This window comes from Rhinatrema bivittatum, chromosome 4 (genome assembly GCF_901001135.1).
Source record: "Rhinatrema bivittatum chromosome 4, aRhiBiv1.1, whole genome shotgun sequence".
Classification (NCBI taxonomy): Eukaryota; Metazoa; Chordata; class Amphibia; order Gymnophiona; family Rhinatrematidae; genus Rhinatrema; species Rhinatrema bivittatum.
In genome coordinates, this window is record NC_042618.1 from 73,787,783 (window position 1) to 73,808,703 (window position 20,921).

The 20,921-nt window shown below is 39.4% G+C and overlaps 1 protein-coding gene across 4 annotated transcripts in view; it reads left to right on the forward strand.

The window, feature by feature from the left end:
* NIN (ninein) overlaps positions 1-20,921 on the forward strand; it is a 274,889-nt gene that overhangs the window by 199,312 nt on the left and 54,656 nt on the right. For 3 of the 4 annotated variants that reach the window (XM_029598345.1, XM_029598344.1, XM_029598346.1), the window contains 6 exons: positions 5,701-5,790; positions 6,599-6,740; positions 7,251-7,369; positions 7,926-8,455; positions 9,643-11,799; positions 15,062-15,187. In XM_029598345.1, coding sequence (XP_029454205.1) covers positions 5,701-5,790; positions 6,599-6,740; positions 7,251-7,369; positions 7,926-8,455; positions 9,643-11,799; positions 15,062-15,187 — 3,164 coding nt within the window. The remainder of the gene's footprint in view (positions 1-5,700; positions 5,791-6,598; positions 6,741-7,250; positions 7,370-7,925; positions 8,456-9,642; positions 11,800-15,061; positions 15,188-20,921) is intronic. The other variant, XM_029598347.1, reaches the window with a different exon arrangement.

Sequence of the window (20,921 nt, forward strand, 5' to 3'; positions counted from 1 at the left end):
TAGGGGCCACTTTGACATGCTACGTGACACCTACGAACAGAACAGTGGTCTCTTGTGAAGATCTGATGGCCTTCGGAGTGAGGAAACTCGCTTCAAGATGAGATTTGGGCAATGTTCTCTCAACCTAGCTTGATGGACTCTCTACCTGGGTAACATCAAGCTAGGTTGAGAGAACATTGCCCAAATCTCATCTTGGAGCGAGTTTCCTCACTCCGAAGGCCATCAGATCTTCACAAGAGACCACTGTTCTGTTCGTAGGTGTCACGTAGCATGTCAAAGTGGCCCCTACACAATTACCTAATCCCCACCTCGAGTTACTAGGTGGGCCTCTCTCTCTCTCTCTCACTCTCTCTCTCTCTCACTCACTCTCCAGGGCCTTCAAATCGTCTGAAATAAGCCTTACGGGACATATCGCAAATGGCGATGAAACCTCACCGCATGGTCACGGCCGCTATCGCACAGCCTAACGCATTTGAAAGAGGTGTAGTTGAAATCTGCATTATGGCTGTGCGATAGCTCTTCTCAGACAGGCTAACCCAGCCCACTCTCCGCCCCTAACTCCTCCTATTTTTAGAGTTTGCATCGCACCATACGATATGGTGCGATTGCATGCGGTAAACATGTTTTCGCATGCGATAAGCCCTTAACGCATGCGAAAACGCCTTACCGCATTTTGAAAAATGACCCCCATTGTTTGCTTTTTTGACCACTAGAGCACACTGAGGTGACAATTTCAATATACTATCCACTATAACACCTAGATCTTTTTCCTGGGTGGAACCTAACATCATGTAATTACAGCATGGATTATTTTTCCCTTTATGCATCTCCTTATACTGGTCCACCTAAATTTCATCTGCCATTTAGATGCATAATCTTCCAATCTCACAAGGTCCTCCTACAATTTATTACAATCCGCATGTGAGTTAACTATTCTGAATAATTTTGTGTCATTTGTCATATCCCATTCCAGATCATTTATAAATATATTGAAAAGCACCTGACCAACTACAGATCCCTGAGGCACTCCACTGTTACCTTTTCCACTGAGAAAACTGACCATTTAATCTTACTCTGTTTCCTCTCTTTTAACCAGTTTGTAATCCATGAAAAGACATTGCCTCCTATCCCATGGCTTTTAGTTTTCTTAGAAGTCTGAGGGACTTTGTCAAACATCTTCTGAAATTCCAAATACACTACATCTGTGGTTCACCTTTATCCACATGTTTATTAATCTCTTAAAAAAAAAAAAAGTAACAGGTTTGTGAGACAGGACTTCCCATGGTTAAATCCATGCTGGCTGTGTTCCCATTAAACCATGTCTTTTTATATATGTTCTGTGATTTTGTTCTTTAGAATAGTTTCCAATATTTTTCCCAGCACTGAAGTCAGGATTACCGGTCTATAGCTTTCTGGAACCCTGAAGTCCTTTTAAAATATCAGGGGTTACACTGGCCACCCTCCAGTCTTCAGGTATAATGGACAATTTTAATGATAGGTTACACATTTTTACTAACAGTTCTGAAATTTCATTTTTGAGTTCTTACAGAACCCTCGGGAGTATACCATCTTCAGTTTGTCAACCTGGCCTACTACATCTTCCAGTTTCACCATGATTTGTTTCAGTTCATCCAAATCATTACTCTTGAAAACCATTTCTGGAACTGGTATCTCCCCAACATCTTCATTAAACAAGCAAAGAATTAATTTAGTCTTTTCACGATGGCTTTAGCTTCCCTAAGTGCCCCTTTAATTTCTTCATCATCTAATGGTCTAACTGACTCCCTCACAGGCTTCCAACTTTGGATATGTTTAAAAGTTTCTATGAGTTTTTGCCTCTATGGCCAACTTCATTTCAAATTCTTTCTTAGCCTGTCTTATTGTTTTAAATTTAACTTAATAATGCTTATGCTTTTTCCTGTTTTCTTCAGTTGGATCCTTCTTTCAGTTTTTGAAGGAAGGTTTTTTTGTTTGTTTTTGTTTTTTTTTACTAAAATAGCCTCTTTCACAATTGCCTTTTAACCATGCTGGTAATTGTTTGGTCTTCGTTCCACCTTTCTTAATGCATGAAATACATCTGGACTGTTCTTCTAAGATGGTATTTTTAAGCAATGCCCATTAGAGATGTGATTTGGCCAAACCTTTTGGTTCGGCCTTCGTTATCGGCCTGTCACGGGAAATTTCTTTTTCCCACGGTTCGGGCTGATTTTATTTCGGCTGCCCCAAAACGAAAAACCGAAACCCACCCCAATCCTTCAAATTTAATTACAACCCCCCCACCCTCCCAAATCCCTCCAAAACTTGCCAAAAGTCCCTGGTGGTCCAGCGGGGGTCCCGGGAGCGATCTCCCCCTCCCGGGCTGTCGGCTGCCAGTAATCAAAATGGTGATGATGGCCCTTTGCAACCCCCCGAAATGCAAAGAAATAGGAAATATCATCTTTATTTCCTATTTCGTTGCAAACAAATGCACATCCCTAATGTCCATGCCTGTTGTACACTCTTAACCTTTGCAGCTGCACCTTTCATTTTTTTCTATTTTCCTCATTTTATCAAAGTTTCCCTTTTGAAAGTTTAGTGTTAGAGCTGTAGATTTAAATATTGTCCCCCTTCCAGTCATTAGTTCAAATTTGATTATGATCACTATTGCCAAGTGGCCCCACCAGCATTACGTCTCTCACCAAATCCTGTGTTCCACTAAGAATTAGATCTAAAATAGCTCCCTCTGAACAATTTTCCATGAAGCAATCTTTTATTCCATCCAGGAACTTTACCTCTCTATCATGTTACATTTACCCAGTCAGTATTGGGGTAATTGAAATCTCCCATTGTTACTGCACTGCTAAATTGGTTAACTTGCTGATTTCTCTTAGCATTTCATCATCCTTCTCATCATTTTGTCCAAGTGGATGGTAGTATGCTCCTGTTACTATACTCTTACCCAAAACACACATGGGGCCAGATTTTAAAAGCCCTGCGCGCGTAATTCCAGATGGATTTACACATGCAGGGGGTTACACGCCGAACCTATTTTGCATAGGCCCGGCAACGTGCGCAAGCCCTGGGATGCGTGTATGTCCTGGGGCTTGAAAAAAGGGGTGGGGCGGGGCCAGAGCCTCCAGGTATAGCAGCCATTTGCTGCTGTGCTGGGATTGCGGGCTGGCCAATTGCCAGCGTGCGCAACCTATGCCTGCCCAGAGGCAGGCTCAACATAAGATAAAGGTAAGGGAGGGGTTTAGGTAGGGCTGGGAAGGGGGTTAGGTAGGGGAAGGTGGGGGGGGGCGGAGGGACCACAGAAAGCCATTGGAGCTCCCCTAGGGCTTGGTGCGTGCAAGATGCACAAGTGTGCACCCCGTTGCGTGCGCCGACCCTGGATTTTATAACATGCACGCGGCTGCGCGCACATGTTATAAAATCAGGTGTAGATTTGAGCGCGGCAGGCAAGTTACCAGATGTTCCACATGTCCACCAGCCACCCAGCTATCTACATTCCTAATAATGGAATCACCAACTTTAACAACCAACTTAACACTTTCCCTCTTGAGCAGTGGCCCTGGGAGATTCATCCTTGGTGCACAAGGACAACGCATTGCCTGGAGAGTGGGTCCTTCCTACAGGATCACTTCCTACTATACCAGGGTGATGTTGATCAACTAGGGTACCTACCTGATCCCAAGGTAGCACTAGGGCTGCCATACTGGAGTTGGGACTTGGCTATTATGTCCCTGAAAGTCTCATCTATATATCTCTCTGTCTGCCTCGGCTCCTTTAGGTCTGCCACTCTAGCCTCCAGAGATCAGACTTGTTTTCTGAGAGCCAGGAACTCTTTGCACTGGGTGCACACATACAACCTCTCATCGGTGGGTAAAAAATCATACATGTGACTCTTGATGCAGAAGACTGGAGGCTCCCCTCTTGCTGCTGGACTGCTGCCTTCATCTTAATTTTGTTGAGTTCTTAAGTTTAGGTTGCTACGGGTGTATTCACTATTAATCTGGTAATGATCTACAAGGAGATAATTAAACTCTCAATAAGAACTAGTACAATAGTGTGATTTAGATAAGAGAATGATTGATTTTTAATGAGAAAGTGTCTCTTGCCTATAAATCAAAGGATGAGCTGGGGTGGGTGGTTGGGAGTGAAAGACAGACACTAGAATTACCTCCCTTTGGCTTGCTATTTATCTCAGACACACACTCACACACACACTCTAAAGAATATGCCTCACTATTTATTTATTTATTTTGTTCCATGTAGAGATTACAAATTTATAAAAATAACATTAATAGCTATAAATCAGCAAATAATGCCAGGTTACAGAGGTAGTAGTCTTAAACTGGCATTAACATCTATCAAATGAAGTGTTCCAATACATATTAACTAAAGATCAAGGACATAAGATGTGAAGTACATAAAATGAAATAGCAAATTGCACATATTAGTCAGTATGTTGTAGTGAGATTCTTACAATCTCTCATTAAATTTGTTACTCATGCATCAATTAGTATCTCTTGTCCTTCCTGGTTATTGTGGATCTCTACATCTGATGTTTTTTTATTTCACCTGTCCCAAAATTTTTTAAGCCCTAAGATTTTCCAAAGTAGTATTTACTGATCCTCTTCAGCCACCAAGATGATGATCTCCTCTCAATGCTCCCACAATACCAGTAATTCCTCAGTATTGGTTGACTTTTCTCTTATTGCTGAAACAGCACAGAGTTGCCAGTATTTTGTGACTCGAGTCTTGATCAAGGTCTAAGAAACAGGCAAGTTGGTGTTTTCAAGAATCAGCTAGTTCTAATGTTGGAAAAAATAAAAAGCACAGAGATCAATATTCAGTAAGCTGCTGAGCATGTAAGATAACTGGCAAAGTTTAGCTGGTTATCTTTTGACGAATATTCAGCTGAACTTAACTGGTAGGGTTTTCGGCTGAAAATTCTAAATCTACTCAGTCCCAATTTGACTTGCTAGTTTTAGTGCAGCTAGGTTCCCCAGCTCGGCTTAGTAACTTTGTGTTGAAAATAAGCATTAACTGGCTAAGTAATTAAAAAAAAAAATGCACATCCTCCAACTAGTTATCTTCCCTCTCTTACCCCCATGTGCTCCCCATTGAAATAAAACAAAATCCCCCATCCGCCCTGTTCCCAATTTCAATAAAAGCAAATGTCTCCCTGTCTCTTCTTCCACCAGCCTCCTCTCCCATGGTTCTGCCCCATTACCCACCCTCTCTCCTGACTCTTGTGGTCCTCCCCTTCTGTTTGCTGAACAAAAGGAAGGTGCTTGCCAGGGATCCTCTGCTGCCCTTGTATCCAAGAACTGATATAGGTCTGCCAAGGGATCCCCCTTCCCTGCCCTACTGTCCAAAAGACAGAGGAAAGAGGAGGGGAGGAGAAGCACAGGGCACTTAATTTAAAACCGAGATAGGAGGAAGAATGGCTGGCTATAATTAGGCCTGCTCTTGCAATGCCTAGATTTGATCAGCTAAGCACTGAGAAACAGTGCTAGCTACTTACATTTTCCTGCCCATCCAGAATTTGACCAGCTTAAATGTAGGTGGGTAAATGTAACATTTTAGCCCAGTCAGTTTTCAAAGGCTTTGGTCCAGCCAGCTAAATCCTAACTGTGACTAGATCTTTCTTTAGCAATTTCACAATAGGTTTTTGCTGCTTGGGAATTAACAAGTGTGTTTTTATACTGTTTACAGTTTGGCGATCTGGATCCCAGCAGTGCAGAGTTTTTCCTGCAGGAAGAGAGATTAGCGCAGATGAAGAAGGAACATGAACAGCAATGCAGAGTAAGTACGAAAACAAAGCTATAGATGCCAGCCCCTTCCCTGCTACAAGTGGCATTGCACAAGTTTAAAATTGGCAGTTGTTCAAATCCCTTGCAGAGGCCGTTGAATAAAATGTTCTACTTGGGCTTCTTTGGAAGTCCTTATTCTAAACATGGATTAGTGAAAAGAGATTTTATCTGCTCTGATAGTGGCTTGTATAGCAGGATTATAGCACTGTCATTAAGGCTGTGTTAGATGTGTCATACTAAGAGGAAAGAATGACCTCCAAGTCCCATTTTTTTTTTATTTGCTTCAAGTATGAACCTTCAAATTTAAAAAATGTCAGCTGAGCATTAAGCAACGCTATAGTCTGTACTGCATTAATAAGTCTGGCATCCCTTTGTCGTAGGGTGACCTAACTAATAACTATACTAATAATATACTATTTGTGTATCTGACATGTGTGCCTTTGTTAGCTGCACAAATGAAATTAAAGCAAAAGTGTGGGTTATCTTTGCTTTTTGTTTTTAATGCTCTGCTAAATGGAGTAAAACAGGCAGGTTACTATATTCTTTCTTTCATCTTTAGAACCCGTGGGTCCAGTTTGTAAAATATCTAATTTCTTATTTAATAAATCAGATTGAAACAGTGTATATAATATGCTACCTTTTCAAGGGGAGGAATGTTGGCACTGTTCCTTCAGGGGTTCAGGGTCATCAGCAAGTCACTGGTCTGAAGACATTTCCATGGGATATTGGGTACATCTTTTGCTACAATTATAGTAGGATGTGGTCAGCCTCCACTGTTTTATTATGCTTTCTTTATATAGGAGTTGCAAGACCGCATCGATGAACTCCAGTGTGAACTGGAAGAGTGTCATGTTCAAGGTATAAGAACTTTTAAGGGCTCTCTGAAGAGTTCACTCTCAGAGGAACTTGACGGCAGAAGTGGTGGCTTTGAGTCTGACCAAGGTAAGGGATGTCTGGGACCTAAGTTACTTACACTTACAAAAGCATCTGTAAAAAAATAGGCAGCAATGATCAGATGAACATTAGTGGTGGTGTTAGTATAAAATAATGGCTGTGAAATCCTAGAACAGGATTTTAGTTTTCTGTTAAAGGTGATTTTCCTTTAATCAAAGTAGTAGAACTATGACTCTTGGAGAGGGTAGCTTTATGGTTTGAGTTGCGCTATTCATTTTCATATACTATATAAGGAATGGATCCTCTTTTAAAGGAAGTCTCCTATAGGAACACTAGTGCAGATTTTAACATAAGAAAGACTGAGCCTATATATTGTAGCCATTTTAAAAATCGAGAAGGTAGGAGTGAGTACTCACCATCTTACCAAAGAAGCGTGGCGCATTGTATCTGTAGCTGTAATGAGCATTCCCATGTAAGGAACAATAAAAATGGGGGGATATGAGATGATGTCCTTGGAAACTTGATAGGTTATTCTGGATGCTCTTTCCTGACTCTTAGGTCTTGGTTCAGAGGACTGTCCTGTAAACATGAGCATAGAAGCAGAAATGGCTATGGAACAAATGAAAGAACAGCATTTTAGGGAGCTGGAGGAATTGAAACAGGAGCTTCATGACAAAGTAAGCAATTCTGTTTGCTGAAAATAGAATGTGAGATCTAGGATTATAATGGATTGTCAATATGTGTTGGCCTTCTCCATTATAATGTTGGCTTATTGTATCTAACTTTTCTTTACCAGGGTTTAAAATGATATAAATCAAAATACTGTAATAAAAACATTGTAAATGTTTTGTATATGGGCTAGTTGAGTAGAATTCAAAACTTACATCACCATCCCTTCAACTTTGCCTTCTATGTTCCTGATATCACAGTGATAGTGTTAGCTGTTGTGGTTGCAACTGTCATGTTTACAGGACCATTCTTTTTGTTTGCATTATAAAAGGCTGGCACACTGTGATTTGTGAAATAGTAGCAACAGAAAGTAACGCAAAGCAAATTATTCTGCTGTCATGGGTAGATTCAGTGAATTGATAGAATTAGATTGAAATTTTTTTCCTTGCTTGGGTTTTTCTTTGTCTTTCACAGCCTAACTATTAAATTACTATTTTTATATCTTGAAGCACTTTAAAGACTTTAATAGATCTTACAGACATCTCACTTTTTCTTTTGATGAAGGTAAGCCAATATGAAAATCAACTAGAGGAGATCCAGGCCATCTCTGAGAAGGAACAAGAAGCTGTAAAGCAGAAGTGCAAAGAGAACATTCAAAAAACAGAAGCACAAATAAGGGGCCTTAAAATCCAAAGTCTAGAACTCCAAGAAGAGATGACAAAGCTCAAGGAGGAGCAGGAAAGAATGGCTTCTAGGTACGATGATGAGAGGAAAGAGTTGCAATTGAAATTTGATAAAGAACAAGCCCTTCTGCAAGAGCAGCTGAAGGAAAAGGAAGTTCTTGAGGTTAGTCTGAAAGAGGAGAAGGAGAGGTTCAACAGAGAGAGAGAGGAACTGCTTCAGAATGACGCTCAGAGGACAAGAGTTCAGGAGAAGATGAGTGAGCTAGTAAGGACGCTGCAAGAAGAGAAAAATGAACTAGAACAGGGGCTCCAGGACCAGATCACAAGATTAACAGAAAGACATGCGATCGAGAACGAAGAGCTACGAAGACAGCTACAAGAAAAGCATCAGTGTGAACTACAGGAGGAAAGGTAAGAGGCCAATGAGGAACTCAACCATATAACAAATTGTTTTAAGGTAATTTAACAGCCGTGAGAAGGCTTTTGTAATTTTATTTTTCAGTGAGGTCCTTCTTGGGCTGAGCACAATAAAAATAAACATAATCATTTGGGGGGGGGGGTTGGGTGGTTTTTGTTTTGTTTTTTTTAAATGATTATCCAACTTTTCATCATTGTCAGATGCATATAACTGGTATAAGTGTAACAATTTGATTATACTTGGTAATTTTAATCTTTTAAAATTAGAATAACACGAGCTGCAGTGAGTAACAAGAAAATAATTTGATCAGTACACAGTCTATAAACAAAACCTTTATAATTTAATGTAGTCAGTCATGTTTACCCTACCTGGATCACTGGTTCAAAGGCCACTAACTTTCTTTCTGTCCCTCCCTTTTTGTTCATTTAAGTTTTCCTGCGTTAAGCCCCTTATTCAATTTCCAGCTGTCTGGGCGGGGAGGATGCAGGGAGGAGGATTTGCACTTTTTTTTTTCCTTTTCCAGACTTTCCCCCGCCCCCCCCCCCCCCTTTCCCCAGCCCAGTTGGTTCTAGTAACTCATTCATCTTGAAAACTTTGCTTGTTCAAAACATCATCCCAGGCAGTAGAAGTCATCCTAGCACAATAGTGGAGCCTCTTCAGGGCCTCGCTAGCCTTTCTGACATTGTTTATGTTCTGTTTAGAAATGATTTGATCATGGGCTAATCTGCAAATCAAAAAGCCCTAACTATATACTATTATGCAAATGGCTTTATGTTCAGAGTTGTGTAATATCACTTTTACTTCATTTCGTGACTTTATTTTAAAGGACCTATAGTTTCAGCTCTGTAGCAAAGGAGAAAAAAATGTAAATCGGCAGAGATGATACCTTAGTAAGGCTATTGAATGTTTAAAGATGGAAACAGGTGGAGCCCCCTTCCTCTGTCACTGTCAGAACGTTTTTAGTCTTATAAAGGTATCCGCTCTGTCCAACAGTTTTGTTGGTTTTCTTTACTTTTGATAGGCTAATACCTTTTCTATTACTTTAAATGGGTTGGTTAAAAAAGAACCAAAACTTACAAATCTTTGCTACTTTTATTATGATGTCTTTTAAAATGAAAAAAAAGAAAAGTCCCCTGAGTTGACCATGATTTTAGTAATGCTATATATTAACCATGTTTAGGCAAAAAATGGAAACTGAGTATGATAGAAGAACTTCTCAGACTGAAGCTCAGTTTTCCGTGGACCTCCAAGCTACCTTGAGAAGGCACGAAGAAGCACTAAAGCACATAGAGAAAAATTACCAGGAAGAGCTGCGGGACCTGGCAGCGCACCACCGTGAGCAGAAATCCCAGTGGGAATTCGAAAAAGATGAAATCATTCAAGAGAGCGCAGAAGCACAAGAACGACTGAAGGAAACGCTGGAAAAGGAGAAGGCCGTGGCTTGCTCTGTGCTAGCTCAGGAAAAAGAGCTGCTGGAGAAAAAACATAAGGAGCATTTGAACAAGGTAACTGTGGAAAAGCTGCAGCTTGAGAGGCAACTGGAAGACTTGAAAAATACTGAAAGGCGGCAAGAAGAAAATGTATCTGATAGAACCCTTCAGCTCCAAAATGATCTGTTGGAGGCGCTAAAAGAAAGAGATCAGTTTCAGTCTCAAGCAGAGGAAAAAGCTATCGTAGCTAGTCAAAAGCTAGAAGAACTAGAAAAGGAATTTGAGCAGATGAAAGAAGACCTGGCTTCCAAACTGCTTATGTCCAAGAGCTTATACAAAAAGACATGTGAGCAAGCTGAGAAAAAAAAGGCGGAGATGGGTCTGGAGATTTCCAAGCTTCAAAGTACCATAAGTGAACTTGAACAGGAGATACTTGCACTGTCCAAGCTGCAGGGTGACTACAATGGGCTGATAAAAGAGAACTCGGAAATGATGACCAAGTTTGCTGAGCTTCAGAATCACATAAAGCATCTGGAACAGGACAGAGACACTCTAAGAGATTTGCAAAAGGTACACGAGCAAGCAGTGAAGGAAAATGTGAGAATGGCTTCAGAGATCTATGGTTTACAGCAGAGATTGCAGAAAGAGCCAATAGCATTGTGCAGCATGGATGGGACAAGGCAGGAATTAATTGTTAGTGGGATGGTACAAAGTAAGACCTCCCCAATACAGGAGCAGAGAAAAATGGAAGATAATAGAGGCACTCTGAAAAATGTACATGGCCTATTTCCTAAAGAGGTAGAAAACAGAGAGGACTTCGGTTCTGTTTTGGAGGTTCTGACTAGACTTAAAAAGCTGGAAGAAACTGAGATTCTGTCAAAGTTTGAAAAGACCTACGAAGGAACTGAAGCAGAGAACAGCAACCTCAAGGATCAGTGCTCTCAGTTTGAAGAGGAAATAACTAAGCTAGATGTGGAACATAACCATATGACAGAGGAGAATAAAGACATGGGCATTCAGGTCCCTGGACCACAAATAGAACTGAAAGAACCTGAGGGGTTTCCAGAGAATGTTCCAAGACTTAAGATGTTGTATGAAGATATGAATAAAGAAAATGGACGACTTCAGGAACACTTAAAAATGATGGAAATTAAATATGGTGACGCTATTAAAAAAAACAGACAACTCTCTTCTGAAGTTTCTGGGTTACAAACTGAGATACAAAATTTAGAGAAAATGACTGAGTCCTTGATTAAATTTGAGCAGATGTATGAAGAAACTAAGAGAGAGAACACTGATTTCATAAACCTTGTATCTCAGCTTCAAGGAAAGATTCTAGAATTGGAGGGAAAAAGAGGAGCCCTCTCTAAAACTTTGACTTTGCCCGTGGAAGACAAAATTGAAATTCTGAATCTCAATTCTGAGATTACAAAATCAGCGCAACAAAATAAACCAGAAGAATGTGTTCCACAAAATATAAAACTGCAAGCCATGTTTGAAGAGGTTGGGAGAGAAAATCTGAGATACAGACAGGAAAATTCACAGCTCTGGAAAAAAGTGAAAGAACTTGAAGAGACCTGTGGTGAGTTTGCGCATGAAAAGACTGAGCTGTACAGTGAAAAACTAATCATGCAAAAACAACTTAGAAAACTGGAAGAAATGTTTAGAGCACTTTTAGACTGGAAAAAGAAACATGGCTGGTGTGAGCTGACCATACAAGAACTACAGCTGGAGAACAAAAAACTTAAGGAGCTGGACAGGCAGGCAGAAGGTGCTGCTGCTGCTTCTCCTGCCAAGCCACAGAGCCCAAATTTCCAATTGGAGAATGCTGAAGAGGAGCAGATAACTGTGAGGTCTGGCTTGCAAGGCAAATGCAGTGAGTTGCAGCAAAAAGTTGAACTACTGAGGTAACGTACCCCTTGTAGCATCCCTGAGACACGTTTGTGTGCGTCACAAAATCTAACTTCAGCTGCATTGCTGCTTGCTATACTTCTATAATTTAACATGCTAGTGCCCCACTGACAGCACTATATAACTGCTACTCATACCATGCTTACATACAACAAGGCATTAACAAGTAAATTCACCTCTGCTAGAAAGCACTGTTTTGGATTCTTTTGGTAGATGAACTATTAAGTGCATTATGCAAGTTAATAGGTTTGACATGCTTCTGTTTCTGTTCTGTAAGAATGCAAATGCAATGAAACGTTCATGTTAGAGGCAAGGCACTTACAGCCACATTGTGGTCCTCCTAAACCTGATGTAAAATCTCACTAGCAGCACTTGCAGAGTCCCGTCCTGTGTCTTTAGCGATTTGAGATGTTTGCATTTTGCAAGTATGTAGCTTGCTTATATTTCAGCTTATTTTATAAAGAAGAACTCTGCTTTGTGGCTTTTTTTTGCTTTTTTACAGCTTGCTGTTTGTATTGCATGGAATGCAAACCTGTAGTAAAGCCACATGAAATGCATTTTAGAGAATATTTTGGAAGTTTTGACAATTTTATCTTTTTAAAAATTGGATTCTTCAATTTAAGGGAGAGAGACTATTGCTATATAATAATCCAACAGTATGACATACTTAAATCCAGTATAATAGTGAGAGGAGTTTATTTGTTCCTTTCAGTCTGATAACTCTAAAATTGCTAAACTGCATTTTATAGTCTATTGCCAGCCTGCTTAAGGGCACTAAATATTTCCTTTGGAGGCTGCTAGGCAATGTATTTACAAAGTGCAGAGAGCAGTCACAGGTTCGTAGCATGGACTCTGATTATTTTTTTAAGTAATGATCTAGTAGATTTTGCTAAAATAAAAATCTGTAAAATGCTGTAGAGTAATGGAAAATAATGATTCTTCTCTCTCCCATGTTTAATAAGATGCCTTAGTTCCTCACTTTTGTGCATTCACCCATACAAAATTAGTTTCTAATTTGTAAAAAATCAGTTTTAAAGCAAATACTCAGTAAGAATACTATTCAGAAGTAGTATTAGCTGCCCTCTTCCTGAATTCATCTGGAGCCTTATACATTCCAGTAAAATTTTGCAGCGGCTTGTGTTTTTCTGTGTATATTAATGGGTTTTAATTTGTTTAGGGAGAGTTTAGGGTTAGCAATTTACAGCATTCAAAGCCCTTCTGGCAGCTGTGACTGTGCAGATTCAAAACCCTGTGGGTCCAAAGTATGGCTGTCATGAGCCATGAGATCAGCACAGCATCCCACCAGTTTGGAGCCTGCTAACTGGGAAAAGAGCAAAGGAGCCGCAGGGTACAACAGGTTTTCTCTGGGGGCAGCCTCTCCATGGTTGGGTTTTGGTTGGTGGGAATTTCCCTTCCCTTCCCCATACTTTTTATTTATGATCCGTTTCCAACAGGAAATATATTATTTAAAAATAAAAAAAAAGTGATTGTATAAGAAGTGTAGGGCAGTTTGTAAGGATGTGTGGGTGAGGATTTATAGTTAAGATCACAAATACCAATGATGCCACTGTACAATTCTAGAATAAAAAAACTGGTATTGTATGTGATAAAGGTATAAGACAAACTATGAAAAAATCAAATATATTGAACGTGAATTATTGAAAGTGGTAAACTCTCATAGATGAGCTATTGTACACAAACGCTGTGACAGCGTTTTAACATTTGTGCACTCGTTGCAATTGTGCATGCTCAATGGACTTAATCATGGGGTAACCCTTTTCATTTCATGTAAGATGTGCCGCTGTTCTTGAACAGAGTAAATTTTTTTTGGAACAATTTTTTAAAGCTGTAACAACAACTCCAACTACTTCAATAGTAAAGAGACATCCATGGAAAGAGAACTTATCTTTTCAAAGAAAAACAACTAGAGCTAAAGAGCTTGTCAGCTCTGCCAAACAATTCTATACATCTTAATTTCCAAACATAAATTAGAGACTAAAAAAAACCCCTCCAGTCCCACCAAAAAAATATGCTGGCACAAAAGCCGACCAGGACCCTAGTTTCAACGGTCAATTGCCATCTTCATCAGGGGAAATTGCACAGCTTACAAACATCATACCCTCCTATAAATACAACCTCAATTGTTTAGACAATTTACATTCACAAATACACATTATACTAGAAATAACCTGTAATTCATCTAGATCCAAATATTCATAAAACTGCCAATGTTCCTGGCTATAAAAGTAGAAAAAGGAATAATGTAAAAATATATAACTATTCCCCACTATATTATCAATAATCGCAAGCAAACGTCTTCCCCTTACACAACAACTCCATACTAAAAAGAAATATAAAACCATAAACACTTAACAAAATTCCCTGTGACTTGAAAATAATTTCTAGAAAAATTGAAGTATATAAAGATGCCTACCTTACTCAATTTTGCCACAATTACTCCTTTATTTATTCAGTAACATCTTGGCAATTAGTGCTGTAACAAACCAACAAATACTCAAGATTTTATCAATATATAGTCTTATTTTTACATTAATTCTTTTTTCTATTTTTATAGCCAGGAACATTGGAAGCTTTATGAATATTTGGATGTGGACGAATTACAGATTATTTATAGTATAATTTGAGTTTGTGAATGTAAAGGGGTAGATTTTAAAAGAAGCACGCGGGCGTACATTTGCGCGTGCTACCCGGCGCGCACACGTGGATACCCTATTTTATAACATGCGCGCGCAAGCCTTTTAAAATCCAGCCCAAATTGTCTAAACAATTGAGGTTGTATTTATAGGAGGGTATGATGTTTGTGTAAGCTGTGCAATTTCCCCTGATGAAGATGGCAACTGACCGTTGAAAATAGGGGCCTGGTCTGGTTTTTATGCCAGCATAATTTTTTAGTGGGAAGGGAGGGGTTTTTTAGTCTCTAATATGTTTGCAAATAAAGATGTATAGAATTGTACAGTGGAATCATTGGTATTTGTGATCTTAATTGTATTGATGTCACATTTAGTTTCCTTCGCTTATGTTTTACCATGAGGATTTATAGTGACAGGGAATTCAAGATAGTATCCTTCTATATTGTGATTAGATTCAAAAATTCAAACCCTGTTTCTTCACCACCAAAAAAATAAATTTATAAAATGTGTATATCTTTTTCTCGTAAGCATGTTCATTCTAAAAAATATACTGTCGATGTAGAAGGCAGTTACTTTGGTTCGTCTGAATTTTATTTCTGCACTTCAGATGTGAGATTCTGAAGCTCACTGAGGAGAAAAACGCTCTGAGGAATGGCATAGCGGCCCTGAGAGAGGAAGGCACCACTTCTGACCAGAAACTGAGGGTACTAAAGGGTTCTCGAGAAGACATTTGGTAAGAAGATTTTTATTTATTTATTTATCTTATTTAAAATGTTTTGTATACCGTCATTCGAAATACATCACAACGGTTCACAAATAGTCTGTAAAAACACAGAAATTTTACGGCATACAATCAATACATAGTTCATTCTCAAAACAAACACAGCTAGAAGTTAAAGTCCTTGGCTTTCAAAACGTTATTATTTCTCAAGGTTGTCTGAGTATGCTTTTTTGAACAGCCAGGTCTTTAAAAAAAAAAAGCAAGGCTTTTTAAAATTTTTTAAACTCTGTTTTGAGTCTCAGTTCCGCAGGCATTGTATTCCAAACTCTGGGACCTGCAATGGAGATGATCCTCTCTCGAACTAACGTGAGGTGGACTGTATTTACTGAAGGGATTTGGAGAAGGCCTTTGTTGGCTGATCATAATGTCCTATGTGGGGTATGAAGGCGAATTGAAAAGTTCAGCCAATCTGTTTCTTGCCCATAGATAGCCTTATGTAAAGTACAAGATATTTTGTAAAGTATTCTTTGGGCTATTGGAAGCCAGTGTAAGTTCATCAAAACAGGTGTGATGTGATCACGCTTCTTGCAGTTTGTTAATACTCTCGCTGCGGAGTTCTGGAGAACTTGTAAAGCATTTAGAGAGGATTGTGGGAGGCTCAAGAGAAGAGAATTACAGTAATCCAGTGATGAGAAAATCAGAGCCTGTAACACTGATCGAAAGTCATTGATGTCGAGCAGGGGTTTTAGTCTTCTAAGAACTAACAGTTTGTAGTAACCTCCCCTTAATTTATTTGTAATATGCTTTTTAAAATTTAGCTGACAGTCAATAGTTTCCCCTAGGTCTCTAACTGAGTCAGAGAGAATGAGTTTAATGTTATTTGGGAGGGTGAGGGTGTTATTGGTGATATTTTTTTGTTTCCTGTCCAGCAGAATAATTTCTGTTTTTTCCATATTTAGCACCAAATTCATGTGGCTTAATAACTGTTTAATAGCGGATAAATAAATGGAAATTAATTTGAATGTTTGTTCTATTGTGTCTGACACAGGGACTAATAGCTGGATGTCATCAGCATAGATGTAAAAATTGAGGCCTAAACCCGCTAGGAGATGACACAATGGAAGCAGATATATAAGGTAGCGGACAGTGCCGAACCTTGGGGTACACCAGTTTTTAGTTCAACTTTGTCAGACACAATGTTCCCTATCTTGACTTGAAAAAATCTTTCTTGGAGAAAGGCGGTAAACCATCTGATAGTATAGCTGGATAAACCTATTTCTAACAATCTTGTTAGTAAAATATCATGGTTCACCGTGTCGAACACAGCTGACAGATCAAGTAGTACTAATATATATTTTTGGCCAGTATCAAAACCTTTTAACACTGTATCAGTCAAAGAGATCAGTAGAGTTTCGGTATTCAAATGTTGACGGAAGCCGAATTGATTTGGGTACAGTATATGGTTAGTTTCTAGATGTTCCACCAATTGTTTGTGGACAATTTTCTCAATTAGTTTGGAAAGAAATGATAAATTTAAAATTGGTCTATAGGTACTTAGAAGATCAGGGTTAAGATTGGGCTTTTTTAGGATAGGTCTAATAATGGCATATTTCAAAACCTCTGGAAAAGGAACCTTCTGTTGAGGAAAGGTTTACAATCTTAGCAATTATTGGGGCTATCAGGTGTGCAATTGGTTTTAGGGCTGTCGTATTGATAGAATCAAGGGGATGATTTGCTGGATTTAGCTTTCTAATTATACTTTCGATTTCCAGTGAGGAAACCTCTTCAAAAGAGGACCACTCCAGTATGTCTTTCTTTATCATTTTTATTTCTTGCATCGTGATGTTTGGGATGGTGTTGATAAGATTGTTGACTTTGTTTTTGAAAAACAAGGCTACTTCATTACATTTGGCTTCGGTCAAGCATTGATTCATTATTAGAGGATTTTGTTAAGTTTTTTACCAAGGTGAAAAGAGTTCTAGGGTTATAACTAAAACAATGAATCTTGTATTTAAAGTAATCCTTTTTTGTTTCATTAATGAGATTTTTATATTTATTTAATTGGGATCTATATGTACCCAAAGTTTGAGAATTTTTGTTTTTTCTCCACAGTTTTTCGAATTTACGAAGTTGTGTCTTTGCTTTTTTTATATTGCTATTATACCAAGGTTGGGATATTTTGTCATTTTTTAAGACTTGTTTTTAATGGATTAATTTGTTGGGCAATATTATAGGTCATACTAATCCATGAATTAGTTGCAGTGTGACAATCAGTTAGCTTTAAGTTTACAAAATTCTTTTCTAATTCTGAAGTTAAGTTTTCAGAATTATATTTGGGGCGATAGACAATCATTTTATCTAGTTGTTTCTTGGTGCCTCTCTCTTTGACTGGTAAATTGCAGGAAATTAAATAGTGATCAGACCATGGAACTGGTACTTGTGAAGTTTCGTGAGATTCGAAATTCTTTAGGTTTATTAGGACTAAATCCAGAGTATGGCCCGCTCTGTGTGTAGGTCCTTGAATTAAATGATTGTATCCTAAGCTAAGAAGAGATTCAATGAAGGTGAAACAGGTGGAGCTTAAGGGTTCCTGATCAGTGTGTATGTTAAAGTCTCCTAAAACTATTGAAGGCTACTCAGGATTTAGTGATGTTGATATTAACTCAATGGCGAGATGTTATGATCCAATAGTCCAGGTGGACAGTATGCCAGACATATTTGAAGGGACGTTAAACTCAAACTAATCTCATATGGTTCCTCAATGTTGTTTGGAACTAACTTTAAGTTCAGTTCCTTTTTTGCTATTAGCAAGAGACTGCCACCTTTGCATTTCATTCTAGAAAGTGAAAAAGTAGTATACATTTCATTCAAAAATTGATTAACAATTACTGAGTCATATGGTTTCAGCCAGGTCTCGGTAATGGCTATGAAATCTGGGTTTTTTTTTTCAGATAACAGATCTGATACAATAGCGTTTTTTTTAGTTAAAGCTTGGATATTAATTAGAAGGTGAGAAAAAACAGGTTATTACATTTAGAGTTATCCATAGTTGATATTGGAATTAAACAGCGTTTTTTTTTATCTCTGCGGTTCATTCTTGTATATTTGTTTACAATCTTACTGTTGGTTGCTCATCCGAGTTTATAAACTCCTTTATAGATGCAAGTCGGAATTCTGTCCTCCATCAAGGTTAAAGTCCTTACGAAAACAAAATCTGTTGAAAGAAAAGAAATATGACGTTAAGTGAAGGGTGCACGAAGGGTGCACAAAGGGGCACGCCAGAGACCCGCGTCAGTGCTTATGGCCCCTTCGGCGCCCTTGTGATGTCATTCCACTAGCTTTTAAATGTTTTTTTTTTATTTTTAGAATTTTTTTTTACCAACATCAAAAAAAAAAAGAGAAAGCTGAGACACAGCAGATGAAATTGTTGATTTTACTGTTAAAACATACATTTTACTAGGTAGCAAATAATTTAAGGTGCTGTTTTCAGAGCTACTAAGGCTTCTTTCTCAGGATTAGCTTGCAAGTAAAATGTTTGTCTAATAAAAATTTCTCCATCAACATACAGGGCTGAATTAGCCATGGCACATGGGTAACGTCATCTGATGGTGATCAATGGACTCGTCGCTCTAGCTCAGAAAACTATTAACTACTGAGCTTCAATCTTCTTTTTTTGTCCAAACTTCTGCATAGATGTATGTGTGCTCTTTCTCTCTGTATTTGTCTTTTTTTTTCAAGAGCATTCCTTTCATTAGATCAGGCAATCCTGTCTTTGAACCCTGGTGCAGAATTTACTACTTGTGAGATCAAGTCCTGGCTCAAGCAACATGGTTTTGTAATCAGCTGCTTCAACTTTTGTTACATCCCGTAAAGATTCACTGAGATGATGTCCCCCCTTTGGTGGCTAAATCCACAGGTCCTAGAGATAGACACTTCCCTTTGAATTCTATCTCATCAGGTAACGCTGGTGACAGCATCTCCCCCCCCCCCCCCCCCCCCAGAGGATGGGACGTGTGTACAGGTCATTTCCAAACTCAAGGAATCTGACTGGTGATGGAAGATCTTTTTCAGATCAACCTCTTGGAGCCACAAACCATTTGCCATGCATTGAGAGTATTTTTGCATCTCCTTCAGGGAATGAGAATTCTGCTCCAAACAACCAAGTGGCAATATTTTAAGTGAATGAAGGAGGCCCAGGATCCTGGACCCTCTGCCAGGAATCTCTGAAAATTTGGGAGTGGATTTGTAATTGGAGCTTTTCTCCAAGAAACTTATCTTCACAGAATCTCTAACATGCTGACAGATCACCTTAGCAGGGTTTTTCATCCCCACGAGAGGTCCCTGGATCAGGAGGTGGCAGACAGCCTATTTGACCTTTGGGATCACTCGTCAGTCAGCCTATTTGTGTCAGAAGACAACAGGAAATTCGACAAATATTGATCCATTCTTCAAAGCATCTGCTCCAGATGCTTTTCTGTTCAAGGCAGATCTGCTGTATGCTTTTACTCCACTTCCACTGATGGCATGAACAGTGTAGGAAGGTACTTGGACACAGAGTGCATCTTATCCTCTCTTCTCCAGCTTGGCCAGATTGTAATTACCAGTCCACCCACAGATCCCTTTGGGATCCGATCCAGGACAAACCCTCTCCTTCCTCAGCTTGACAGCATGGAGGTTGGGTGCTCACCAGTCTCATCATTGTCACTTTCAAGGGAGGTTGAGAACATTGTGATTTTGGTCAGAAATCTACCAATGGGATCTGCCCTGAGTTTTATGTCCAGATATGGCAGAATATAAAAAAGGTCTAAATAATTACTAGACAAGTGTGCAGTTTCAAATGGAAGCATTTTTCCTCTTAGTGTCAGACAGGCGCCTTGAATCCATTCACCTAAGCCCTGAAAAATCTACTCCAGTACTTGTTCTTCCTCTCCTCTTCAGGCCTCAGTATGTCATCAAAGTGCATCTCAGTACCATTGCCACTTTCCACCCTTAGGTGGACAGAAAGCCAATCTCCATCCTCTCTCTGGTATTGAAGTTCCTGAAAGGCTTTGTGGCAAATGAGACCTCTGTTTGTAAAGCCACTGCTGCCATGTGATCTCGGTGTCATCTTAGCACAACTGATGACGGTCCCCATGAGGAGCTGGAGTTGGCTTCCTTAAAGTTTCTTACCTGGAAGTTGGTATTTCTAGTCACTATCACTGCAGCTTGAGTCAGCAATCAACAAGAATTGGTTCATTACACTCCATATCTATAGTTTTTCCACTATAGGATGTTCTACGTGCACCCTAAGAGGTAGATTTTAAAAGCATTGCTCGTGCAAAAACAGCCACACATGCACGTATGCAGGCTGTGCGTTAGCAACGCAAATTTTAAGAATCCGCGAAGTATGCACATACATAGCCGTGCACACATCAAGAATATGGGGTGGAAAAGGGGTAGTGCATGGGTGCTCTGGAGCGGGGCTAAGACGCACTAACACCGAATTTTAGAGAAGCTGAGCACAGCGCGCATCCGTGTGTTACCCGCGTAACTTTGCTGCAGGTCCTGATCAGGAGCAAGTCTAGAGATCTTGAGTTTTAGGGCTTTCAGCACAGCGTGAAGGTTTGGGCTCAAGTTGGGGGGCTTGCAGGATGAAGAACCAGAGGGTCTTGAAGACCTCAATATCAACTGGACAAACTGGTGGACTAATTGGGGAAAAACTGGTTTTTCCTTTGCGTGAGCATTTTTTAAAATCTGCCTGCATACG